General features: G+C 51.0%; 1 protein-coding gene and 1 long non-coding RNA gene across 8 annotated transcripts in view; one reads left to right on the forward strand and one right to left on the reverse strand.

Moving 5' to 3' along the window:
- Positions 1–241: 241 nt before the first annotated feature.
- On the forward strand, positions 242–5,943 carry LOC117801407. Its single transcript, XR_004623900.1, has 3 exons — positions 242–348; positions 2,914–2,992; positions 5,580–5,943. It is a non-coding gene; the product is annotated as an uncharacterized LOC117801407 (long non-coding RNA).
- Positions 5,944–9,437: 3,494 nt separating this feature from the next.
- The window catches only part of ABLIM3 (actin binding LIM protein family member 3), a 107,669-nt gene continuing 90,415 nt past the window's right edge, over positions 9,438–26,691 (reverse strand). For 4 of the 7 annotated variants that reach the window (XM_034656910.1, XM_034656909.1, XM_034656907.1 and 1 more), the window contains 10 exons: positions 25,707–25,754; positions 23,232–23,366; positions 21,642–21,706; positions 20,249–20,396; positions 19,013–19,042; positions 18,377–18,435; positions 17,553–17,613; positions 16,830–16,837; positions 16,207–16,287; positions 9,438–11,560 (listed from right to left, as the gene is read on the reverse strand). In XM_034656910.1, coding sequence (XP_034512801.1) covers positions 11,447–11,560; positions 16,207–16,287; positions 16,830–16,837; positions 17,553–17,613; positions 18,377–18,435; positions 19,013–19,042; positions 20,249–20,396; positions 21,642–21,706; positions 23,232–23,366; positions 25,707–25,754 — 749 coding nt within the window. In that variant the 3' untranslated portion in view covers positions 9,438–11,446. The remainder of the gene's footprint in view (positions 11,561–16,206; positions 16,288–16,829; positions 16,838–17,552; positions 17,614–18,376; positions 18,436–19,012; positions 19,043–20,248; positions 20,397–21,641; positions 21,707–23,231; positions 23,367–25,706; positions 25,755–26,691) is intronic. The other 3 variants (XM_034656911.1, XM_034656908.1, XM_034656906.1) reach the window with 1 other exon arrangement.

Genomic DNA, 26,691 nt, shown 5'->3' on the forward strand with positions numbered 1-26,691 from the left:
CGTGCGGTCTTCCGCTCTGCTCGCCCTCGGCTCGCGATGGGGGGCTCACTGTCGCACCTTCCAGCGCATTCCATCTGCAGACTGCCCAGACTGTTAGAACATGTCCCCCCCCCCCCCCCCCGGCNCCGGGAGTCAAAACCTCTCCCTGCAGCTGCCACTCATTTCCTGACTCTGGGTGTATGGTCTCCATTCGACAGGTCTTGCCTGAGCACTTTCTAGTGGCAGAGAGCGGCCCGGGCGCTACGCGGGTGCACCAATAACCGGTGTGAGAGAAGAGTGAAATAATAATAACGGAGAGCTCCCTAAAGAAGATCGTCGAAGACAAGGACACACAGAGACGATTAAAAGGTGGGCAGTGCTTGGGATACTTCCAACTTCTGAGATTCTTTGTGTATTAACAGACGAAGAAATATCAAAACGGAGGGATACAGTGGAGTGGAAGTGAATACTTTCAGCATACAAAATATAGTGCAATGTAAGTGTGCTCTTTCCAAAATGATTACGGCATGGAGAAAAAATACTGCTGTGGCCAGTGTGGCTGGCCCAGGCATGGGAGTTAAGTTTAAAATTGTATGAAGAACGTCAACTTCTTTCATCCTATTAGCGTATCTCTGTGAAAACAGGCACAACTCATTTACAGACAATATCAAATGTCTAAATTTAAGACCTTTTATAAGGTGAAGTCCAAGCCCAGTTGTCCTCCTAGACACCCTTCCTCCCCAGGATGGACCAAGTCTCTGTTTTCAGTTTTGACTAGGGAACTCCTTTGACTTAGAACATCCTGTCATTGGGAACACCTTGTGCAAAGGCAGAGAGAGGAGGAACGGCTTGGGAAAGAGAATCCTGCATCTTCCTGGACTGGGAGTCTTTTATCCATTGCTTTTACAGACACGTTGTAATTAATGCTGCCTTCAAAAAATTGCTGTGTTGTTTGTAGTGTGTATGGGTGAAATGTGGTGTACTGAAGAAAACAATAGGTTTTGAGTTTGAAAACTTGTGTGTGGTGTCTTGTTCTATGTATGAAGTGCACAAGACTGGTTTGCTCATTGTGCTTGGGGAGACCTCTTATTGACCTCATAGGGCTGTTGAGAGGGCAAATGAAATGATGGTACAAACCCACTTTATAAACCATAAATAGCTATAAAAATGTGAGCCATTATTATTTTCCAAGTTGCTCTTTGTTCCTGCCTACTTTTCCAATTTGAAAAGGTCCGTTTAAATTCTAAAGCAGACAACCAACAATTTACAAGTGGGTTAAGTTCCCCAAGTTCACTGTTGGAACTCTGAAACCCTTAGAAATAAGGCTGTAAATGGCAGTTCAGTTCCTAGGCTAGCTCGTTAATAACTTTAAAAACATAATATTTAATATGCAAGAATAAAATAATATAAAATATAACAATGGCAAAGACAGAGGCTTTGGCAGATTTTTAAAAGAAATTTCAGAAAATTTCAAGAACTTGGGTTCATCAGAGAATTGGAACAGAAAAGTCAAAAGGGCTAAGGAGAATTTATATGGATCTGTGGAATAATTTATGGGGTGGGATTAACTGGGCTGTGGACCCGGTTAAATGTATAAATGGGAGAACACAGTCTGTGCACAGTTCTGCTAAGGATTAACAAAAAGAAGGGGTTCTGGAGATGTAGTGGTTCTGGTTTAGATAATTACTCATAATGCCCACTGGGTGGCACTGTTGACTAAGTTGACTACAGCTTGGTTGCTGTCAGGCTCACAGAATGAAAAACCCTGTTTGTGGGTTCTCAGACAAAGTATAACTATATATATTTTTTCTGTCCTTTTCATTTAATGGGGTCTATAGGCACCATAAAAATGACACCACATTTCATCAGTTCACTTAGGATTATGTGTTGCATTCTGTGCAATTTCCTATAGGGAGAACTAACATCAAGTAGGAAAGGGCTCTGTCCTCAAGGAATCTACAATCTAGTAGGGGAGATAAATATGTACAAATTATTATGTGAAAAGTACCAGAGGAGAGAGAAAGTGCTCTTGGAGTTCATCAAGACAAGGCAAGAATTTCTTGCCAATCATGGACACAGTACTGGATGACGGACATTTGGGTGAGCCCACAATGGGGGGACTACATGACAGGCAGAGCAAACAGTGGGAGCAGAGCCCCAGAGATAAGAGGCCACAGGACGTGCCTGCAAAGCCGTTTGGTTTGGCACGATTGTGGGGTGTTGGGTGGTAAGCACTGGGGAAGGGCTGGGATGGAGATTGTGGATACCCCGTTTCCTCCTTCCCTTCCCATGTCTCTGCGTGAGTGCAACCCTCGGAGAGGATTTTTTTTGCTTTGTATTTAGGCTTGTCTGGTGCTGTCTAAAGAGTTCTGTGTGGACAGCTCCAGCTCTGTAAAAAGATATCAAATTTGATCCCAGTGAACAATACCAGGAAGAAAGCTTTCAACTCCCTCGTGCTCCCAGTCTTGTGAAAACAAATGATTCTCCCCAGTCTCGTTCTCAGCTTATCAGGCGAACCTGGGAAGCCCTGGGAAAGAAAAATTTGGAGGCTAAAGATTCTGCGTCCCAGTGAAAGAAACATACTCTCGCCTTCTACCCTGTCACCTTGCCTCTAGGTCCGTTTGCACCATGGCCACCAAAGTGAACATTCTGCGACCCCAATCAGATCCCCTGTAAAAATACGTGATGGGCTCCCCTCTGCCCTCAGGGTAGAGTCCATGTTCCTTATTATGGTGCCTTCTTCATTGACCCCCTTCCTCAGGGCAGACAAGCCACTTAGGAGACCCTGGGAAGAGTAAAGAAAACCACAGATCAGCTGTTCAGACCTGGGTTCTTGAACTGACTCTGTTGCTCTGTGAATCTCAGTTCTTTGGCTGGGTTGTCAATGTTTAATTTCCTACTTGCTTCTCTCCTTGGCTTTCCCTGGCCCCCCAGATTGCGAGCAGTGTGAGGGTAGGTGCTGCGTCTTACTCCCCGCTGGATCCCTACAGCCAGTAGCACCTGGTGAGTGAACGTAAGTACTGTGGCGTGAGTCCGTGAGGAATTGCTCAAGGGCTCCTGAGGCTTCCTTTAGTGCATGTGTCCTGGAGGGTGCTATTTGTCCTCTGGGAGGGTTTGTTTGCTCAGTTATTTGCAGGGGAAATGAGAGTGCAGTGAGGGGTGCTGCAAGCACTATGTCTGCGGCCGTCTTGCTGCATGCTGCTATGGGCAGGCAGCCCAGCCCACCGGACTTCTGCTCAGCTCAGGGCCCCTCTCCCAAGCTCCTTTGTGCAGAGTGAGCCACAGAGCCCCCCGCTCGAGCGTCTGCCCAGGGCTGGTGGCTGGATGAAAACTTCTCTTGTTCCACTCGGCACAATGTCACCATTATAGCCCCTACCCAGGGAAATGACACATGTCTGCTGGTCTACCCCGGGCCCTGGAAAGCAGATAGAGATCTGGGTGGTGGCTGCTGGGAGAAAGAGAAAGAGTTTCAAGGATGAAAACCCCTCCTTTGGTCTCACCTTCAGATTTCTGTTCCAGGGCATGGGGCTCCTACCTGTACCCAGGCCACCGGGCTCGGCTTCAGTGGTGAACGGAGCCCGGTGAGCTGGTTGTGTCTGGAGGAAAGGAGCTTTTGTTTTTATGCCTGAAGGCTGCATGAAGCCTGTCTCCTCTCATAAGGTCCTTTCTCAAAAAAAAAAAAAAAAGGCACCCTTGTCTCTTTATGTGAGGCTCACTCCCAGAGTGCCTGAAGGGCCAAGCAGGGGAGGGGGGTGTGTGAGTGGCCAGGGGAGCAGTCGGGTCCATGGCAAAGGAGAGCCCTGTTGTGCCATCGGAAGGGCCAGTAGCCAGCTGCCTGGGGCCAGTGTGGCCAGGAGGAACATGGGCCTGGAACGGCCACGTTTTTAGACTTTTCTGGAAAAACCCAGAATCCAGCTTTTAGTGTAAAACCTCTTGATTTAAAAATGTTCGTAATGAATTCCAGTTACTTGAAAACATTGCCAGATGGTCTTCATTTGGCCTGCAGCTACCTTTGTGGAACCTTGAGGGAGATCACAGTCTTCCAGGGAGTCTGTCCAGCGGGGCGCGTCCACCCTGACGGCCCGAGGTGATGTCCAGCCCGTAACACTGCGGCATGGGCTAACTCTGTTCTGAGGGGCTGCATGGCATGCCCCATCTTCACCTCCGTGCTGCAGGATGAGACCGGGCTGCTGAAGTCCAAAGGGAATTTCTGAATCCTGGAACCAGAAAAACTTTAGAGCCGAGAGTAACTGGAAAGGTTAGGTGGGATGGTCTCTTCATTGTCAGGTAAGGAAACTACAGCCCAAAGCGGGGAAGAAACCTTATCCGAAAGCACACAAGGCCTAAGAGGCAGGGCCGGGAGTGGTGTCCAGGACTCCAGACTTGATGTCACTGGAGCCACCCTCCTGCCCCCATAACTGTCATTTTCTGCCACCTGTGGGACACATTGGGGAGAGCGAGATGAAAAGCCAGATCTTCAATCTCTCCGAACCCTTGGTGACTCATCTTCAGATCATCATCTAAAAATCGGGGGCTAACAACAGCTCCCTCACACGGGGCTTGGAGGCTTCAATGTGACTGTGTATGTAGCATGCTTGGTGCCTGGCCTGGCACAGAGGAAGCGTTCTCCAAATTCAGCTCTCACTCTGCTTAGGGAGGTCGTTGTACAGTGGCCAAATGCATGGACCTGGGGGTGAGACATCCCTGCGTTCAGGTTCAGGCTCTGCTGTGCACAGCTGTGAAACCTGGAATGAATGACGTAGCGAGAGCTCAATCTGCTCATCGGTAAAAGGAGGGTGAAAGAAGTACCCAGAGGATTAAACCAGCTATGTCAGGTGCTCAGTCCAGCGCTGACGCATGTCAGTGTGAGGTATCATGGTCATCAGTATGGGTTTCCTCTGCAGAAGTGGTCAGATGCTGCTGGACACGTTAAGGGAAACTGAAATTGCAGCCACACGCCCAGGCTGCCCCCTGCAGGGCAGTTTATGGAAATCAAACCATTGGAAATGAGAGAGATTCTGCCAGGTTCCTCCTTCCCTTCAAGAACTCCTCATATTCTGAAGTAGGAGGCAGACAGAGCTTCCGGCTACTGTTGCCCACAGGGTCTGTTAAGGGGTGGAATTTTGTGTGTATATTTTTAAAAAGTGAAACAGCACTGCTATTTTGTCAGAAGGACAAATTGCACGGGACCATTTCTCCTGGTCCAGGTGGGTCAGACCCTGTCCATGAGTTAGACAGTAAATTCTGTATCCACAGGTAGGCATGGGAGACTTCACTTGAGGCTCCCCTGCTAAGGTGAATTTTCTCTAGGAGCTAGCTTATTGGTCGTGACTCCTTTGGTGGCAAGTGACAAAATCACAACTCAAACCAGCTGAAACCAAAAAAAGCATTCATTCACTCAGAGGGTACCCGCGGAGCTGAAGCGCTGAGGCTGGCAAGCAGAGCAGTCACCGCTTTGGGTCTGTCTCCTGACTCTGCCTGCCGCTGGTTAGTCTTTATCCTCAGGTGGTGTCTCCCAGTCTGTGGCGAAGGACGTCGCACCGTCCCTTTTTATAGGTGGAGGAGATGCAGGGGAGAAAGTCGTTCCTCTTTTCCTGCAGTTCCAGCACTGGCCAGAGGGGGCGCTGGTAATCCGGGTAAGCCACCTGATCTAGGAATGCGGGAGATGCTGAGCGGTCAAGGGCACTGCACACTTCCCTGGAGGCCAGCTACTGAACATACATCATTCCGTCCTTACCACCCTGTGAAGTAAGTGCTGTCGTTCCTGTTTTGCAAGCTAATTTCACACACTATATTCGTGTGCTAGGGCTGTGCAAACAAAATCCCACCGACTGGGCGGCTTAAACAATGGAGATTTATTTGTTCACAGCCCTGGAGGCTGGAAGTCCAAGCTCAAGGTGCCAACAGAGTCGGTGTCCTCTGAGGCCTCCCTCCTGCTGCCTCTACACACGGGCTTTCCTCTGTCCCCTGGTGTCTCTGTGTGTCCCAATCTCCTCTTCTTACAGGGTTACCAGGCTAATTGGAGTAGGGCCCACCCTAATGGGGAAAACACATCTCCTCCCCTCCCACTTCTGTCAGACAGAGCAGTGCTTCCCAAAGTGTGGAATTCAGAGTGCTGGGAAGTGTGGATGGATTCGGATGTTACACAGACCACCATATTTGAAGGGTTACCAATTTATTTGAATTTGTATTAAAAGCACATCGCTGGTCCTTATGAATCCGTACTTTCACTGATAAATAGAAATGTCAGGTATCAGTCCATTGAAAGAAAAATATCACGTAAATCACATTAAGTAAAAAATCTGATGAAAATTGAGAAGGTTGTGTTTGAGTAACTGAAATTTGGGAAACACTTTTGGTCACAGGCATAGATGTCACCTTACTTTTGACCTGATTCATCTCTACATTGGCCCTTATTTGCCCCGAGGACTAACCGTGTGAGGGTGTGTGTGTGTGTGTGTGTGAGTGACTGCAGGCCTTTTAGTTTCTCGCACCTGTGCTCCTGTGCCAATCATCTTGGACCAGGCCAGGTGAAGAGGGGAGGGGGCTCCTGGGTGGTATTGAGAGGCTGGCCCTCGTCTTCACAGCTTCGGGATGTTATTTATTGGGGGTCTCACTCCAGGGCTCTTGAACGGCGGCAGCAGCTCACGGCCGCATGTGTAAGTAGGTCTTTATTATTGTATAGGCAAGATTTTGAGCATCTTGAAGTCTGAAGTGAAATGAAGCACTTAAAACTTAATTCCACGTGGGGTATTAACGGAGTTGGCATAGTTCTGTGAACTTAATTACTGTGGGTTTTAGCAGTGCCTTCCCCTCCTTGAGTTTCAAGCCCCTCCTCTCCATGTTGGGCTCTGTTCAGCGGCTGCTGCAGCTGCCGACACCTTCCACAGCTCGTCCCACGTTTCTGCTCCAGGTGCCTGGTAAGGATGACGGGCCCCAGTGCAGGCGAGCTGGCTGCCCAGCCTGCTCTGTTCAGATGCTCGGTGGGCCTGTTTCTGTGGCTGCAGAATGCGGCCATTGTATTGACTTTAAGCTCTCACATTCTGTGATTTCTGTGCTCCCCCCCTTTATGTTCTGCTTTATTAATGTAAGGTTGCCCCCCAGTGTTCAAAAAGGTCATGTGCATGGAGAAAAGGTTCCCTCCTCGAGCTTCAGAAAGGCTGGCACAAACGTGTTGGCGTTCGTCCATAAAAGGAAGATGTTTTAGAGCAATGCTTCTCTAATCTCACTACGTGTGTGAATCACGAGGCAGTCTTACTAAAATACAGGTGGGGATTGAGTAGGTCGGGGGGCGGCCTGAGAGTCGGCATTTCTCCCAAGCTCCCAGCCGACTCCAGCGCTGCCGGCTGGGGACCCCACTGCAGGTAACGAGGCTCAGAGCGATTTTCCCTGCATCTGGTAGATGCACAACCACACGGCAATCCAGACAATGTCCACAAAGCCTGAATGAATGAGAAGCATTCAGTCTCCCGGCATGTCCTGGACCCTGCCTTCCTTTCTTCTCCTCCTCCTCCTTTCTCCTTCTCCTCCTCTTCTTCTTCCCCTTCTTTTTCTCCTCCCTTCTCTTCCTTTTCTTCCCTCTCCTCCTCCTCCTCCTTCTTCAAGTAGGCTCCGGGCCCAGTGTGGAGCCCAAGGAGGGGGCTTGAACTCATGACCCTGAGATCAAGAGCTGAGCTGAGATCAAGAGTTGGATGCTTAACCAACTGAGCCACCCACACTCCCCACCCCCCTTCTAATCTCATTCTCCCCTTCGCTCACTCCTCTCTGTCTTCACTGGAACATTCAGTTGCTCAAATACACCAAACTCTCACCAACCACCGTGCCTTTGCACATGCTTTCTCTGTGCTTAGAGTGCTCCCACCCCTACTTTTCCCTTGCGTACTTTGTTTTCATCCTTCAGTGAGTATGAGAAGCGAGTTCCTTTCCGCTCCCCTCTCTGGTACTCCATTTGTTGCCTGTGCAGTCGTTATCTTCGTGTGTCATCTCTTTTTCTGTTACTTACTTACCATCTGTTCTCTCCTCTAGACCAGAGCTGCATGAGAGCTCACACTGCCTTACACACTGTTGAATCTTCAGTGCTCCTGCCTCCCCCCAGATGCTCAGTAAGTATTTGCTGGGTGTGTGTGTGTAGGAAGGGAGCAAAGGAGCATTTGTTAGTGTCCTTTTGCACATTTGAGCCACCTATCTGAAGGGGCCATGGTGGGGATGATTTTTAGAAGAGTCATGTGATGAGTGGTCCAGAGAAGAGATACTTTTAAGCCACATCCCATCTTCAGAGATGTCAAAAGTGAGGTAAGTGTTTATCTTAGGGTAGAAATAGGAAATAAAGTAGAAACAGAGTAAGTAACATTTCTTAGAGTTAGGTCAAATTAGTTTATGAAGCGTTGAATTAAACAAAGGTACTGCAGGGCTTTGTGGGGGCTTTTGGCAATGTATGTTGTAGGTCTCTAAGGGGAGGGCAGTGGGTGTGGCAGGGACACTGTGATTCACTTATCCAGAGGCCCTTCTTTGTCTGCCCATCTCTTTCTTTCTCAGCACAGCACTTGCCACCCACTATTGAGGCTCAAAATGCCGAATACTCAAGTTCCCAGCAGCAAGGGCATGAATCCGTTCCCTAGCTCTGCCGGTGGGACCTGAGAAGTCCACTGAGGACTTCTGGATAGTTTTCTGATCAAAAGAGACACATAAAGGGAAATTTCTTTCCTGTTTTTTGTTGTGGTGGTGTGAAGACTTGATGCCTGGGGCCACAGCAGCCTTTTGTAAACAGGACAGGTCACATCTCAGGACAAAAGCCACTCTACTGAGGATGGTGGAGTGAAGAGATGCAGAGAACCTGGGCCCCCGATGGTATCATCGAACTGCTGAATTGATTACCCCTGAACTTGGATTTCCAGTTGTGCAGGACAATAGGGACTGTCATTGTTTAAGTCACTTTTAACAAGGCACTCCTTACTTGCAGCTGGAAGCATCCTGAATGCTAAGAGGGGCTAAGCAGTCTCTCTAAGCCCAAACAGGGTGAAATTGGCTTCTGCCTCCATCACGGTAATTTTAAGTCCTCTTGAAAGCTGTTTTCTCATCTGTGAGATATAAATAATTATTCTTATGTGCTCCCTCTTGGGTTGTTACAGAGGCTGACATGACGTGATGGGTAAAGTCTTCAGTGTAGACCTTGGCACACCATCAGTACTTAATAAAGAACTATTGTTATTCTTGCTAGTTTCGGGATCACAGAACCATATTTGTCAGAATATCCTCCCCGTCCTGCAGACCCCCACGTGCTGCAGGACACAATCTGGGTGATGCTCACCTTGTCAAGTTTTCTTAATTTACAGGAGGAGAAACTGAGGCCAAGAGAGAGCTGCTCTCTAGATTCTTTTATTTTGGAAAATGTGCACGGTTCGGCCCCTTCCCCCTCATGCATTTCCACTCACACCAGAAACAACAGAAGGACACGGGCCTGGGTTGAAATTATGTGCTTTTATGGGAAACAAAAATACCCAACAACAATAACAAAAGCCCTTCATCTTGCCAAGTTCTTAACCAGTGATAATGAGGCAGTTTCAATGATTGCGTCTGGCTGGGGACATTTCTAAAGGGTCAGGACAGTTGAAAGACATTGGCCAAGAAGAGAGTTGCAGAGAGGGTTGATGTTTTAAATGAGAGTGTGTTAGACCTCCTTCTGGCCCCTCATCCTATCATGCTTTCAAGTGACAGTGTCCTCTCAGTTTACAAAGATCCTTCCTGAACTTTGCTCTTACGCAGTCTCTTCCAGAAAGCACTCCTTGGTCTGCACCAACGTGCATCTGTTTACTCAGTAATTCCACAAACACGTTCTCATGCCATCTCCGTCACTTCCTGCCTTACATCCATCATGTGTGAGTCCATGCCTGACGACACCCAGTGTTAGCAGGCACGCCCCCCCCCAGCCCAGATCCCATGTTGACCATCTCAGGGTCCCCGTCTCCCTCCCCCGTGCAGTGCTCACAACACAGCGGGGGCTCAGCATCAGCAGGTGTTCAGTGAGGGTTTGCTGGGTTGGAGTCAGTTCTCTATTTGCCACGTCATATCACCAGCCTCTTGAGAGTCATGTGGTTATTTCCACTTCTTCATCTTCCTTCCGTGACCTCAAAATGATCTACGTCAAGGCATCTCCAAGAAGGAACAGACCCCACCACACATTACCAACTGGGGGTCAAAGGTTTGGGGAAGGGAGGAGAGAAGTTAACGTCAAACTTTCATCCCTGTTCAAGAAGGCAAGAGGGCAGGAAAGGCAGCCACTGGGGAAATCCAGGGTGATCACGAGCAGTGTTGGCCAGTGCTTCATTTTGGAATTCCATAAGCAGCCATTCTTCCAAAGGTTTCCCCTATGAAACATGGCCAACTTTGCAGTGGGAGCCGACGACTGGTGAGGGACAGGTTCAGTTGCCCTTCTAGCCCAGGGACCAGCAGGTGTAGACCAGAAAGCCTTCTTTGGGACATGGCCTGTATTATGTTTAGAAGGGTGTTAGAGGTTGTCTGTTTAGCTGTTCTGCTGAGCTGTGATGGGAACGTTAGCCCTGTGGTGTGTTGAGTTGTCAGGCACATAGATCATAGTAAGGCTGAAGAATTCAGACTGTAATAATCGGCCTCTCCTCCAAAGGGGTCAGGAGGTGCTGGGAGCAGTGAGGGTGAGAGGAGGGTCGCAAGAAGTCCTGCAGCTCCAATTCTAACAGGTTCCTTGCTCTGGCTCCTGTTGCCGGCTCCCACACTTTCCCTCTTTTCCACATCAGGGCCAGGCAACGGGGCCAGTTGGAAGTGGTGGAGGGAAGGGAAGTGCTTTTTCTTCTCCTACCATGAGACTTGGACAAGGGAGAGGTTAGGATCAAGGGCAGAAGGAGGAGGACTGAGGAGCTGCAGAGAGGCCAAGGCCCTAGCCACTTCTGTTTGCTGCTGTACTGAGTAGATCCGAGGCCCCCACGGCTAAGTGCATCACCCCCAGAGAGCACCGAACTCCTAATTGGGGGAGATGAGAAAATTCTTCACGGGCTCTCAAAGGTGCTCAGTGACTCAGGGGAGGGCCCCTCTGGGGCCAGTAAGGTGTGAAAACTGCATGGTCAGCATCCACCCTGGAGACTGGGGAAAGAGCCTAGAAGCAGAGAGAAGACAGACTTCTTCAGGCCCCTCCTTTAGGAAAGAGATTTGGACCTTGGGGGACTCAGGTTAAGACAGATGTTTCAGTATAAAAAGGATCCCCAGTAAAAGGATGGGAGTCTCCTCAAATCCCTTCCCAAACCCCAGAGCAGTTAGAAAAGAGAAAGTAAGGAGCATAAAAATATCTCAATGATGTGGGCTTGCCTGACAGTACAGAAAAGCAAGTCTCACGGCAGGCAGTGTCTCCCATTACACAAGAGAGGATTATACCGAGCTTCAGTATAGAGATTTTACATATATCTTTATATAAATGCATATATATTTATAGAGCCTCTGCCTAGAACAGCCGGGCTTGCTTCTTCAGTTCATTCCTCTTCCAGAGGGCCAGCCGGTCAAACTCGGAGATGGTCATGCCGAAGACCTGGTAGAACTCCTCCTGGGACAGGTGGCGCTGAAAGGAGGTGGGAGGGGACAGAGAAGGAACAGCTTGAGGGCAACAGGTGGAGGCTGGGTCAGGTGCAGGCAGAAGCGACCCCTGTGTGTTTCCTCTGGGTGTGCTGTGCTTGGAACAGTGTCTGACCCTCAGAGGTGTGGCGTGGGTAGTTGAATGCAAGAGTGTGTGCATGAATGTTTCCTTGGAGGGGCCTCCGGAGCTGGTCTGGAGGGGCCTCCCCTGCCCAAGACTCAGGTGGGGATTCTGCTTTACCTAAGTGCCTCTCGATGCATCCTGGTTGACCTCACCTGTCTGCATCCTGCTCCTTGCATTCTGTGCCCCAGCGTGTGTATGAATTAATGAGGTTCTTCCTAATTTCGGGAGTAAAAGGGGTGCACGGCCAAGATTTTAGGGTGTACATCCTCTCATTAGTATTTTCACAAACTATCTGGAAGGCTATTCCTCAGTCCAGTCAATGAAAAAAAATTTCTGTTCATATTTTTCCACCCACTAAACTGTACTTTCGTATCTTTCTTATTTGAAAACAAATATGCCATATAACGAAGCATCATTCGGCATTCCTTGGCAGGTTTCCCTCCCCCTTTCTGCCTACCCTTCCTCTTGCCCTTCCAAGCAGCCTTGAAAGTTGATACATTGTCAAAAGCTTTCTGCGTTCGAAATAATACTATTAACACCTGAAATGTGGCAAAATGTTAACAATTCGTGCATTCAGGCGAAGGGTAGAAGCATGTTCATTTCACTCTTCTTGCAACTTTTCTGGAGGTCTGAATTTTTCAAAATAAAAATTTAAGTTACGTTTGAAAAGAGATATGTAGGGCTTATATCCTCCCTGAAAACCTGCTGGAATCACTGAGATGACCTGTCGGTAGCAATCGTGTTAGCTCATTGAATATTGAAGGAGAGTCACTGAGAATTATGCATACAGCCACACAATAATCAGCCAACTGTCTGGCCTCTGTGAGCTCATGTTTTGGCCACATTTCCAGATCCTGAAGCAAAGGTAACTTTGATACTTTTGATATCATTGGTTGCTGATGGCCTTGAACTGGTTTTCCAACACCTAACAGCATTTAATAATACCAATGATTCCTTGCATTGCATTTCTGTCATGCCCGTGACTGTGTGGTCACCCCCATTTTTCTCACTTAATCCTTCCAACCCCTCTGAAAACCAGAAATTATTTCTATCCAATGAAAAGATGAGAAAACCGAAAGTCAAAGAGTGGAAGTGACTAACTTGACCAAGAGGGAGGGAGGGTGGGAGGGGGCCTGGGTCTTAAGTAGCAGAGCTGAGGCCAAAGGCCTGGCCTTCTGATCGCAAACACAGAGCGCTCTTGCCACGCCCTTGGCCAATCCCATTACACATTCATAAATAAGTCTTTCTATTACGAAAAATTTCAAAAATACTCAAAGGGGAGAAAATGGCACAATGTACACCCATGCTCATTACCCAGATTCAGTAGTTATCAAGAGTTTGTCACATTTGCTTCACCTGCTGTGTTTTGCGGAAGTATTTTAAAGCACACTTTAGCCATTGTATCAGTTCCTGCCTCTCTAGTGCGCAGGCATCCCCCCCAGAGATGGCAAAACATACTGAAACATATTTTCTTAGGTAACCATGACAGCATGAGCAAACCTAAAAACACTTGACAATAATTCCTCGCAATTACCTAATACCTACCCATAATAATAGAATTCCCCTAATTGTCTCAAAAAGGTCTTCTTACAGTTTGGCTGTTTGAATAAGGCTTCCTGTAACAGCATCCACATATCACATGTGGTTGTTCGACCCCTTCAGTCTCTGCCAGGCCAGACTGTGCCTTCTTTTGTCCATGCTGTCGACTTGTCTATATTTGTCTCACTCGCACTCAGGCGAGGGCTGAGAAATGCTGCGGATACGGGGGAGTTCTCAGCTCCTTCCATGGTGAAGACTGAGGGGGACTGTCAGTCTCATCTGTTCTTTTTTTGTTAGAGGGTGATGGTTACTATTGATTCTTTAGCTCATTTTCTCTGCTGTGCCCAAAAATCTTTTTTCATGAGTTTCAGTGCCAAGGAATGGCTGACTCAACTTGAGTACCGTGTCTACTGTAGAACAGTCCGGAGGAGACTGAGGCTTTTCTGCTCTCCCTCTGTGAAGGGCCAGCTGGAGCCTCCTTTCTCTTGCGAGTTCTCAGAGCACCTAATGCCAATGCTTTCCCTTTGACCCTCTCCATAGACTTGAAAGCATAAAGGTGAAGTAAACAGGCTTTAGAGCAAGGCAGATATGGGTGTGTGACCTTGGACAAGTTACTTCACCCCACTGAGCCTCAATTTCCTCTTCTGGAAAGTGGGAGCATCCTAGCACCTACCTCCTGGATATAGTGACGTTGAATGAGATGGTTCAGGTCATGGAGAGTGGCCCGCACGCGGGAAGCACTCCTCTGCTGGTCACTCTCACTACTGAAATGATCTCTTCATGTGTCTGTCACATGGTGGAGTCCGGTCCTCATTTCCTTTGATTTCGTTTCCTCCTCATCCTCTTCCCTGTGCTCATGTGACCCCAGCCACACTCACCACTTGCTGTCCTCACCTGTGTTAGGGCCTTGGCTGTGGCTTTTCCCCCTGCCCGGGATGCTCTTCCTTCTTATATAAGCATGGCTACCTCCCTCTCCTATTTTGAGCCTTTGTTTGGATGTCAGGTACGCAGTGAGATCTGCTCTGACCGCCCCATTTAACAGTGCCACTTACCTCTCCCTCTAACCCCCAATTCTCTGCTCTCATTTTACTTCTTCCCTCAGCCCTATTAATTTCCCATGTTCTAGATCATTTATTTATTATTTGTGTTATTTAGGTCTGTCTCCTCAAGTGAGAATTCCAGCTCCAATGGGGCAGGGGTCTCTGTTTTGTTCACTGATATACTGCCAGCACCCAGAACAGGGCCTGGTCTGTATAATGGACTTCCAATAAATATCTTCTGGGTGAATGACAGTCTACATGCTGAGCTCCTTGAGAAGCTCTTCAGTCCCCTCCTTGAATGGTGCAGGAGGCTAGGACAGTGTTTGTAGCCCTGCGGTCTCAGCTCAGGCTCCGTGGTTGACAGCCCTGAGAGCCTCTGAAAAATACCAGTGTCTGAGCTCCTTCCCCAATTGCAATAGGCTGGGGTGCAGTATCGGTATTTTTAAGAAGCTTCTGATTCTTAGGGCAGGTTATACTTCCCTGGTCGGAGGTTCTGGGTGTCCTGGAGGATATAAGAGGGCAATTGGTCCTCCAGGATCAACCAGGTTTCCATGCCTTAATGCTGGCTCCACTGAGCTGCCCTGGGAGCTGTCCCCTTCAGCACCGGCAGCTACGCAGGGCTGGATGGAAAAGGAGGCCCTCGTTAAAAATGTGGGGATAATCACTGGCTTGCTAGGCTGCTAGCCCAGCCTGCTAGAGCTGGAAGGACTCACAGAGCTTTCTGGCTTGCTCACATTCCCCTCCCTCTGCCCCAGCCCTTTATTCTGGGCAAATTCTCAGCAGCCAGGTGAACGGTGGTTGATATGCTCATCCCAAGGGGTGCTGAGCCTCCTCTCTTAGAAACCTGCATTTGATTTCACAAACATTTTCCAATACTTCCCCTGGTTCGGGCCTCATGGTAGAGGACTGACCATCTTTGTCAGAGGAAATGGATAGCTCGCTGCTCTGATACAAAGGAAGGGGAGAGGCGCTTGATCTCCACTCTGGACACAGGGCTGGGAGAGGCTGGAGGAGGGGTGAGGGACACATCCTGGGAAGGTCTTAGGAGCCCTGGGACACAGGCATCATTACAGGGGGTCCTGAGGAGTGAATAGGCTGGCAAGATGGGAAGGGCATTCTAAGAGAGGGAGAGGCAGGGAGAAGCAGCGTAGAAAGGGCAGAGTGTGCTCTAGGATCAGAGGCCCAGGCACCAGAAGTCCAGGCCAAGTGGAGCGGACTGCGGGAAAGCCCGACGCCATGCTCAGCCCTGCCTCTGTGCTTTATTTGTGCTGTCCCACTCATCATCATGCTCTCCTTCCCCTCTCCACCATCCAAACCTGCTCCGTCGAAGTCTTTGCATCCAGGACACAGCCAGACTCTGTGCCAAGGGCTCTGTGTGTAGTGTCTCATTTACTTCCATGGGCACCTTGAAGGAAACACGACAACTGCCCCACTCCACAGAGGAAAAAACTAAGGTTTGGAGAGATTGTTACTTGGCCAAGCTGTCTGCCTAGGGATGGTGGGACCAGGGCTGGACCAGAAATCTGATGCGAGGCTACCTCGTGCTTTTACCTTCTACACAGTGTTGACTCCCTTGTGCTCCCTACGAGGAGCACCGGTTTTCTGTACCATCCTGCAGAAAACCAGTGCTATGTTTCTTCCTATCAACCAGACGGCAGGCCCCTGCGGGCGGGAACCAAATCCAGCTCTTGTCTTAAGTCTACAGAAGCATGGTGGGGACATTTCATTTCTATGCACCACAGACGCTAATCGAATGCACAGCAATGTTTAGTCTTAGGCTAAAGAAACCAGGTTGGCCTCTCCACTTTTTCCACAAGCTATGTGACCTTAAAGCTCTTCATTTTGCCTGCCCTCCCGAGCTGGGTTACAATGGGCAACTTCTGGAATCCTTTCAAACCCAAAGGCTCCTGCTCAGTTTTCTAGGCTCACCTCTAAACGCGTCCGGTCCACATCCTTGGGCAGCCGATTTCTTCCTCTTGTGGTCACCAGCAGCAGCTCATAAGGGTAGATCTGAGGAGAGAGGACAGGGTGGGGGTGGGGCACCAGGCTGGCTGAAGGTGGTGGGCTTGTCCCTCCAGCCACATTTTGTGTCTGGGCGCCCTCCTCTCCCCAGACAGGGCCAGAGGTGAAATTCTGGAGGAAGGGCTGCGTCTGTTCTCCTTGGGGGTGCCTGGCGGCCTCAAGGCACCTTCTCCCCAAAGGCAAAACCCGAGTCCCTTAATGCTGCCAGGAATGAGCTTGGTGGCATTTGACATTAATGTGGCATAAGGCCTCCTAATTGTAAATGTCTAATGTCTGGTGATTGGGAAGCCTTCAGAAAGTCTCTGAGGCCCATGGGGAATTGTCTGATTTTAGTGGGCAAGACACATGGGGCAGAATTCAGGGAAAGGAGGCCAAGGAGGGGCTGGAAATGCTGGGCTGAAGAGGACCCTTGAAGTTATTTATTTGATAGCCCCTTCCCTGAGTAGAGAGTGCTGTCATCTTTCTGCTGGGTCCCAATGTAGCAGCATCCAGGGTCTCAGAGACCCCCAGAGTCTCTGTACCTCCTTTACCTTGTACTCTGTGGAGAGAGAAGAGAGACACAAAAAATGAAAATATGTTGGTTTTCCCTTTGCATCACTAGACTAGCCTCTGTCTTAGAGTCTCTGTCCTTGTCAAATACACCCCAAATCAAGGCTGGGAGAAGCACAATGCATGGCTGGAGACAGGGGTTGGGCTGATCCCGAGATAGGGTTTTAGACGAAAAATGACTTTTGAGATGATCAGAATAGCAATAAGGACAGTCTGAGATTGTGAAGCCCTCGGGCAAGACTCTCCATCCTCAGAGGAATCCTCCAGCGTTTTGATGCGGGCTTGTCCTCCTGCCTGAGCCTGCTTGTAGGAGCCGCTGGAAGCGGGCAGGGGAGCATCACAGGCAGAGAGCATGAAGCTCATGGAACGTTTGCTGGGAACAATGTGCATTTGGCTCTGAGTGTTTCCCTCCACCCAGGGTTGGCAGGCAACTCTGGCTCAGCAGTACGACTCTGCAATGGCTCTGGGAACCCAGATGGGACAGATGGCCTGGAGACCACCCAAGGCCAGGGACTCGAGAGGATGAGGGAAGAGGAGGGAAAAAGGGAGGGAATGGGAAGTGAAAGGGAGTGTGGGAACTCGGGGTTTGGACAGAGCCCAGCGTGGGGCCAGAATCCCATTTGTGGAAGGTCAAGCCGCAGTCACGCAGTCACGAGCAGTGCATCCAAAGCCACTGTTGAGTCCCAGGGGAGGCTGGCACTCACCTCGCATGCCCCAGTTGACGGCGTTCATGCTGTCATAGTGGAAGAGGTCTGCGCTGGGTGTCTGCAGGGGAGACAGAGCCAGGGCTGGCCTGAGCACGCTCACTGCTGCCTTCCTGAAGCCCTCCCCCGCTCCCGAAAATGGCCCCTCTCAGAGAAGCCTCGGTCTCAAGTCAGGCTGACCTAACTCAAGCCACATCCCCGGTGCCTAAGGGTGGCACGTAGTAGACACTCGATAAATACTCATTTCTTGGTGAACTACATTTCATGCTTTCTCTTGCTGCTCTGATACCACTTTGCCTATGAAATCTGCCCTGGCAGCTCTACTGAAATTGCAAGGGTGCCTGGGGGCTCGGTCAGTTAAACACCTGCCTTCGGCTCAGGTCATGATCACAGCGTCCGGGGACCCCGTGCTTCTCCCTCTCCTTCTGCCCCTCACATGCTCGTGTTCTCTCTCTCTCTCAAATAAATAAATAAAATCTTTAAAAAATAAATAACTAAAATTGCAAGTTGCCCCCTTCCCAAACTGCTAATCCCCTTCATCCTGCTCCAGGTTTTCCTTTTTTCCCCCTAGCACGTTATGACCTTCTATATTCTCTATAATGTGACTTGCATACTATTGACCACTTGTTTTCGGTTTCTCTCTACAAGAATAGAAGCTCCAAGGGGCAGGGGCCACGGATGCATTACAAGTACCTGGCGTATATGAAAGCTTTCAATTAATATCTGTTACATGAGCAAATGTCATGTCTCGGCTCTGAGGGTGTGACGCTAATGCTGGAATTATTAACATCTTGGGGGCAACGTCCCAGCACAGCCTCTCTTACCCTGTGCAGTCCATTCCTTCGGTAGGCAGGCAGGGAGGCGGATTTGGAGATGAGGGGGTCTGAAAAGAAACAGCCGAACAATTCCCAGGAGCCCCAAGCCAGGGGTCCCTGTCCCAGAGGCCGTCTGGCTGCATATGGCCAATAGTGTTCTCCGACCCGGTGGGAAATGGGAAGAGGCAGAGGCCACCAGCTCCTCCCCCTCCTCTACAGACACGCAACTGACCATCTTAGAGATGCCTCGCCCGGGCAGAACTCCAGGCCTGCACGAAGCCCATGCACACAGTCTTCTGGCCTCACCCTACACACATCTGTGCTCCTGTGATGAACACCTGTGTCCTGGCCACAGGTGGCTCTGGACAAAGGCCCTGGACTTGGAGTCAAGCTCAGAGCCCAGACAGGTAGGCTCCCACATGGGTGGAAGAGACTCCAGTTCTTTCTTTCTCTCTGGGAGCTATTGGGCTTGGCAACCCTGGTTCCAGAGCCAAAGATGGAGGCCTACGTCTGACAAACACAATGGGGCAGACCATTTGAGATCAGGACTGTGCTGGGACATCACAGCTACAGGGGACCCGCAACCAGCTCAGCTCTGGCTCTCACAGGACACGACAGGCTGAAGGTAGGGCAGGCAGAACATACCGCTGTCAGCCAGGTAGTGGGACCGAGGGGCTGCAAGAGAGAAAAGCCAGAGATCAGCATTCATGGGGACAGAGAGACATGGTGGAAAGTTCATGGGACAAACAGACCTGGCTCCCATTCCTGGGCTACCCTAGCTGGTGGGGAGAAGGGGCCTCCTACACTACCTCCTCTCTCACGGGTCCGTTTCCAGGAGCTGCTCCTGCCCCGGGGGCAGAGCAGGTGCTCTGTGATATTTGCTGCCCGGATGCCATTGAACAGAACTGGCCTCAGAACGGCACTGGCGCACTGCGCAGAGCCCGGAGCCCGGAGCCCGGAGCCCGGGGCTAGGAGCTGGGAACAGTGCCCCTACTTGGCCAAACAGGGAAACAGGCTCATCAATTTAGCCCGGCTCTGCCATTAGTAGATACCTAACTTCTGTACGTTACTCCATTATGATTTGGTTTTCTCATAGTAAAATGGAGAGAGATAGCGACTCCTTCATAGGTGAAGAATATATGACATATAGTACCATAAGGTATTAGCACAGTGACTGACAACGTACAAAACACTCAGTAAAACTGGCTTTATCATCTTGACCACCACAATCGTCTTCAATCTCAGCTCAAGTCAAGGTACAGTATGGTAAAGAGGGAACAGCTTCTGGCCTTGGAGTCCCTCTGACTTGGGCCTGATCCTGGCTCTGTCATTTACCAGCTTATTGACCTTGGGCAATTAGTAAGCTCATGTCTCTCATCTGTAAAGTGGGTGATAATAATCCCTCTACATTGCCAGTCTTTGTGAGGACCAAGAATGATAATGTATTGAGTTGAGATAGGATTTCCCGGCAGGACTGACTCCCACAGGGGTAAGAAAGGGAGGGAAGCGTGCGTTTGTCCAGAAACAGGGAGAAGCTTACAATGAGAGGATCTCTGGGCAGAGCGCTTGCATCAAGCGTCTGCTTGTTTACCTCCTGTGATGGGGGGCTCACTACCTCAAGAGCCAGTCCCTTATATCTTTGGGCCATTCAGGCTATTAGAAGACATTTTCTTTACACTGAACCTGACTACAAGTCACAGCTTTCAGATGCCCCAAAGAAACAAATGCCTGCTCAGGGCAGAATATGGTCTTACTTAGTGCCCCATACAGCACCTCCCCAAGTCTGTATTCTAGACCCAGGCAGGGCCATGGGAGTTCAGATTCTTTGAGGGAGTTGAGAGGAAGTGCCCTCAGCCCGCAGACTTCCAGGGCGGTGCTTACAGCCATTGAGGGACATCTCATAGCCAGCTGTGTGCAGGGCCTCCCGGCTGCTGGTGGAGCTCCGGGGCGGGGTCCAGGGATCTGCGTAGGAGCTGGACCGGGCCTTCATCTCCTCCTTCAGAATCAGGCGGCCGATTCCGCTCTGGAGCTGGGCGTCAGGGAGGACCAAGATGAAGTGGGAGAGAAGCAGACAACAGGAAGCAGAACAGGCTTGGGACAAAGGCCGGGTGGCCAGATTGTGGGGAACCTCTGTCATTTTCACCTTCCCGTCATCCCTCCCTTCCTGCAGCTGCCTTCATCTCTCTTCCACGAGTGGTCCTGAGCTCTGGGGACGGGGAGGTGGGTCTGGTGGAGGGCACTGAAAGCCGGCCTAGCCTAGGGCAGGTGGGTGGAAGGCTTCAGCCAGGCCAGGAAGGGCCTTCCTTGGGACTCTGGTTGTTGCTGGCACTCATCTTTTTAAAAGCATTTTTTATTGAGGTGAAATTCACATCTGATACGATTAACCACTTTAAAGTAAACATTTCAGTGGCATTTAGTACAACCTCTGTCTAGTTCCAAACAGTTTTGAACCCTCCCCCCAAAAAAAACCCAAAAAGACCCTGGACCGAGTAAGCAGGCATTCCTTCTCCCCCTCCCCTCCCGGGCCCTGGTATTCACTAGTCTGTGTCTGGCCTTGTCGGTTTACCTATTCTGCACATCTCGTATAAATGGAATCATCCAGTATGTGGGCTTTGGTGTCTGGCTTCTTTCCCTCCACACAATGTCTTTGCGATTCGTCCACACTGTGGCCCGTATCAGTCCTTCGTTCCTGTTTCTGTCTGGGTAATGTTTCGTTGGATGCACGCACCGTATTTTACTTCTCCATTTGTGAACGGATGGACATTTGGGCGCTTCCCCCTTTTGGCTCTTGTGACTAGTGCTGCTATGAAGATCATGGGCGTGTGCTTGTTTGAGTCCTGGTTTTCAATTCTTCTGGGTAAGTACCCAGGAGTGCAATTGCCAGGTCATTGGGTAGTTCTGTTTAACTTTCTGAGGAACCTCCAAACCATTTTCACCCGGTGGCCACACTACTTTCCACTCCCACCAGCGGTGCATGAAAGCTGCGGGCACCCACTTGTCACCACAGGAGAAGAACCTTCCCCGGGCATGAGGCCAACGCAGCGGTGAGCCAGCACGGGAGAAGAGAGAGACAACCTTCCTATGGCAATTTGCTGAACAGCCGGATCTAGCCATACCTGAAACTTCCCCTCCCATTTGACTTTTGGGTTATTCAAAGCTACATGTTTCTTTTTTCTACCGTAAGTGGGTTTGAATTTGGTTTCTGTCACTAGCAAATGATCAGATCCTCAGTAACACCTGTCTAAGCATCTCGTCCAGGGCGGACGCCACTCACTTTGTGCATGCTGCGGTCGAAGTCGTCCTCCTCTCCTCCAGATGAGAACCTTCTGGCTCGGGGCACTGCCAAAAGACAGCTAGGATCAGTTCCTGCGTGTGCTCCCCACTCAGCCTGACCCCCGGCAGAGGGCCCAGAGGGATACAGAGCCTCTGCAGGTGGGGGTTTCCTCTCAGCCCCAGCACTTTCTAGCCGAGTGACCCTGAGCGAGTGTACTTTGGTGAACCACCCCTCCACCGGGAGCCTCCTGTATGGAGAGGCCCAGCAGCTCTTCCCATTCCTGGGCATGAGGAGCTGGTGAAACCGACTGCCCAAACCCGGCTAATGAGCCTCGATGTTGGGAGTTTTCCCGCCACTGGTGGGAGAGAGAAGTCCTTTTTCTGTCCAGAGTAGGATATAAGCCTCGACGGGCTGGAGCTCATCTTGCCATGACCGGGGCAGGGCCAGCCTGAGAACGGAACCACCCCAGGGACAGGACATGCTCTGACGATGGTGGCCATTCACCTCTGCATCCAGCTGTGCCTCAAAAACTTTCATTCCCGTGACCCAGAAAATCCCTGTGTTGGCTTAAGCCGATTGGAGTTCTTTCTGTTTTTGGTTTGTTCTTTCATGATTGAAATGCTGTAGGATCCCTCCGCCCACCACGTCTCCCCCCAGACACGTGTATCTCTCGGAGATCTCGGTCTGCTTCGGGGTGTAGTTGTGTTGTGTCTTAGCTCCTTTTCCAAATGCAGAAGTTTTTGAGGGCAAGGAAGGGCCCCTCTCTGAGCTCCTGTGAGGCTTTGCTCAGAATGGACGTTCAGTTAGGAAAGGTGTGTGCTGAATCAAAAAGGAGCTTGATGAAAATGCATCCCCGTGCTTGAAAGAAACAGCTCGAGATGCCCGACTGGGTAGGATGGCGCCCCGAGGACCATGAAGACTGCATCAGGGTGCCTACAAGAGTCTTCCATCTCGCACAAACTCCCTTTTCTAACTTCCAAACCGCTTTCCGCCCCAGAGCCAAAGTGGTCTCTGAAACCCACGCATCTGATCCTGTCACCTTCGACGGCTTCCTACTGTTTAGGATAGAGACCCAAATCCTTGCTTCAGTGCACAAGGCCCCGTGGGATCCGGCCCCTCGCGCCCCACCTGTTTCCCTCCCTCTCTGGCTCCCCGTTAAGCTGACAGCCTTTCCTTTCTTCCGGGGGAGCCTGCCCTCCCACCCGGGGTCTTTGAAGATGTGATTCTATACTCTGCTGGCTTACCTCCGCCCCACTCTTCCTGTGGCAGCTGAGGCTCTGCTTTGAGATGGTTTCGTCATGTTCCAGGCTGCACAGCATGCCCCTGCCATCATCTCCCACCTCCTGCGTGTCACCTCCTTGCTGCACATCACCTCCCTCTCCAGCTGGAACCTAGGTCTCCTCCACAAAGGCAAGGACCTGGTCTATTTCGCTCCCCAGTGGCTCACTAGAGCCCAAGGCTGGCCCTCAGTACACGTTCGCTGAATGAATAAATGAACGACTGTGTGGAGGAGGGGGCAGCCGTCCTAACCCTGGGTCCCTGGCGCAGGTGACAGGGCTCTGGTCCAGGCCCCTCTGTGGAGCGTGTTACCTTTGGGGGACCCATGGTAGGTCCAGTACTCGGACTCTGCAGCGTAGTAGGGGTCCGGTGAGTAGGCTGGACTGTACTTGGAGGCCTGGCTGATGTCTTCACTTGTTTTGCTCTTGGTTGCTGTTGACAAATCGCCTGCAAAGGACCCAAGGAGAGAGCTTCAGGGAAGCAGAGTGTCCTAGAAGAGTGTGCTGTACACTCTTTACCGGCCTCGGCCAGGCTCCAGCCCAGGGGAGTGAGGGCACTTTGAGGCCAGGGTCTGGGACACACAGCATCAGAGCTGGAAAAGCCCTGAGGCCAAGCCCCTCATGTTACAGCTGAGAATCTGGATGCCAGGGAGGGGAAGGGGCTTGCTGAAGACCACACAGCAAGTAGACCAGACTTGGACCGGATCCCAGCTCAGGGCTCCTGCTACCACATTCCATGGACTCCCAGGTCTGCTCCCAAGTGAACACTAAGGCCATGGCTCCTCCAAGTAAGATTAGGCAGGTCCCAGGTGATCCCATGCCCTTACCTTCCTCAGCCTCTGAAAGCCTGCCTTGTTTGGGATTTGAGCCATACCTAGGGCAGAAGTGGCCAAGGACAGCCATGCGGCATATCAACTTTCTCTTCACACTGAAATGCCAAACCTTGCCTGGGGAGACTCTACGGCCCAAAGAAAGGAGCACTGGACAGGGAATCAACAATGCTGGGTTCTGGCCCCAGCTCTGCCACTTAACTTAGCTGTAACACTGGGTACCTCCTGTCCTTCTCTGCCTCAGTTTCCTTATCTATAAGTATCTGAACTGGTCAGCTGGTTTAGGTGCCCCCCAGCTTTAAGCTTCCACAACATGGACCATCAGACCTACTGCAGACACAGAACCTTCCAGGGCAGTGACTTTAGCACAGCCCAAAGCCTGTCGAGAGGCTGACTAGGGCTGAGAGAGGGCTGGGGAAACAAGGGGGCCCCTGACCAACTCTCAGGAAAGAAGTGACAGGGACAGCCTCTCACACCATGCAGCCAGAGCAGAAGAGGGGCCTGGGGTGGGCCCCTTGCCAGCTCCAGCCTGTGCACCCTCCCCCAGCAGCACTGGCTTCCAAAGCTTCCAAAGCTTCCAGATTCTCTTACACTGGGGTCCTGGGCAGTCCCTCCCACCCCAACTGATGTCATTCAGCCTTTGCACGTGCCCATTTGTCCATGCAATACCCCTCTACCCCAAACTCCTCCAGAGCCTGCTCTGGCGCTGCCCCTCGAGCCCTTCTGGAAAATCCCACGAGCCCTTCTGGAAAATCCCACACAGTCCCAAGGCGTCTTGAGACCTGGGGCCCCTTTCTGGACAAACTGGCTTTGTCACGGTTGGTACCTTTCTGTGGCCCCTTGGGGTACATGGCTTGTCCTTCACAGCCACACAGAGATAGGGCCCCTCTGAACCTGAGGACATTTGTCTAAATTGTCAGGTCTTAAGCCAGAGCCACCATTTGTATTTGTCTGGCCTCTCCACCCCTCAGTGAGCTCAGATTCCAGTACCGGGCTGCCTCCGCCTGTTTCTGTGTTTTTCCGATTCTGCACTCCCCTCTGTTACCAGGTAGACTGTAGTCACGGTGGCAGGGTGGGGGGGGGCACAGGGTCGCAACTGCACCTGTGCTCCTCAAGGCAAGGGGTTTGCTTCGTCAGCTGAGGCTCGGTAAGTGCGTTTGCAAGAAGGAACAGGAGGTCTCAGTGACGCCTGATTTGGTGGTTCCCATACGGAGCGCAGGTAGGAATCATGAATGAGGCCGGTTACCCTGCAGATTCCTAGGTCACACACCCAGTGTTTCTAATAAGAAAGTCTAGGGCAGGGGAGAGGCCAAGACATCTGTTTTTTAAATAAGTGTCTCAGGTACAGGTGGTCCATGGACCATTCTCGAAGAAATACTGAATGAGTGGAAGAATGAAGGCACCCTCATTGAAGCCCTGCTCCTTTCTCACCCACATCTCCTCCCCAAGCCTTCATTTATTCTCAGGACACTGTGACTGAGAATAGCTTAGAGCAGTGGTTTCCAAGCTGGGGCGGGCTTTGGAAGCCCCTGGAGAAACCGTTACAAACACAAAATTGCGATTGGGCAGGTCCGGGGTGGGGCGCGGGAGCCGGTATGCCTCCTGCAGGGCTCTAACGACTGTCAAACTTGAGAATCCACGCCTGGGGGTGCTCCCAGCGCACGCGCGCTTGCCAAGGGCTGCTCTGCCCGAGGAATCTAGGACACCAGACAGTGGGGACGACGGGGGTGGGAAAGGAGGTGGGAAAACATTTAGGGGACACGAGGCCTTCCTTGCTCTTTTGAAGTGACACCAAACTCCTCTCCAGTGCCATCTCAAGTGACTGGGGGATAGCCAACAAGAAAGGCCAAATTGCAGCCGTGCGCGTGTCCCCTCCTGGTGGCCCAGGTAGACCATCCGCACAGATGGTTACCGGCCCCGCCCCCTGCCTGGCCACGCCCTCTCTGCCCGGACCGTACCATGCCGTTTGTAGATCGGGGGTTTCCGGTAGATGTTACTCTCTCCAGCTGCCAGGCAGACAAGGAAGGGACCATGGGGAGGAGAGAGAGAGATATAGAGAGGGAGAGAGGAGGAAGGAGACAGCAGTCGGTCAGCTGATCTCAGAAAGAGAGGTAGTCAGCATCCTTCCCGAGGGTCCATCATCTTTCCCTGCTGGACCTGCTCTTCCAAAACTCAACTTCCAACCTCAACCCATGAGGTTCAAAGAAAGGTGAGGGCAGAGGAATGGATGGATTCTAAGGGTGCTGAGGAAGGGACTGGGGCTCGAATGGTGGGCATGCAGGCACGAGGCGGCGCGTGCTCAGCAGGACCCCATGCAGGAAGGTGCCCCCCGCCTCCCCCCAGCAGCCACGCCTCATTCCACATAGAAGTCTCCAGAATGCTGCAGCCGCCCGTTCAGCATGACCTGCCTCCCACTCCCTCAAAAACAGACAGGATGGGACCTTTCTGGGGCAGTTGAGAAAGGTATAGATGAAAAAGCAGGATGAACTCCTGGAGAAAAGCGAGTGGGGAGTAAAATTCTGAGCTCAGGGTTGGGAGACCGGGTTCCAGGCCCAGCTCTGCTGAACTCAGGGTGAGCCCCTGTCTAAACCATCTACAATGTCACCTGGCCCCTGCCTTCCTTTTATGTCCTATCGCTCCCCCTCCTGCTCACCACTTCCAGCCACGCTGGACTGCTACCAGTTCAGTGTTTCAGGGCCTTTGCCCTTGCTATGTCCTCTGCCCAGGACTTTTTCCTGAGGATCTTCACACGGCTGGCTCCTTCTCAACTTTCGACCTCAGTGTCACCTGCTACAAGAGGCCCTTCCTGACCACCCTACCTAGCCCAGCCTCCCCCACCCCAGTCACTCTATCACAATGCCCTGTCTTATTATGTTTACTGCACATATCATTTACCTGAAATTACTCTTTTACTTGTTTGCGTACTCATTTATTAACTTTCTC

This window comes from Ailuropoda melanoleuca, chromosome 3 (genome assembly GCF_002007445.2).
Source record: "Ailuropoda melanoleuca isolate Jingjing chromosome 3, ASM200744v2, whole genome shotgun sequence".
In the NCBI taxonomy this organism is placed as follows: Eukaryota; Metazoa; Chordata; class Mammalia; order Carnivora; family Ursidae; genus Ailuropoda; species Ailuropoda melanoleuca.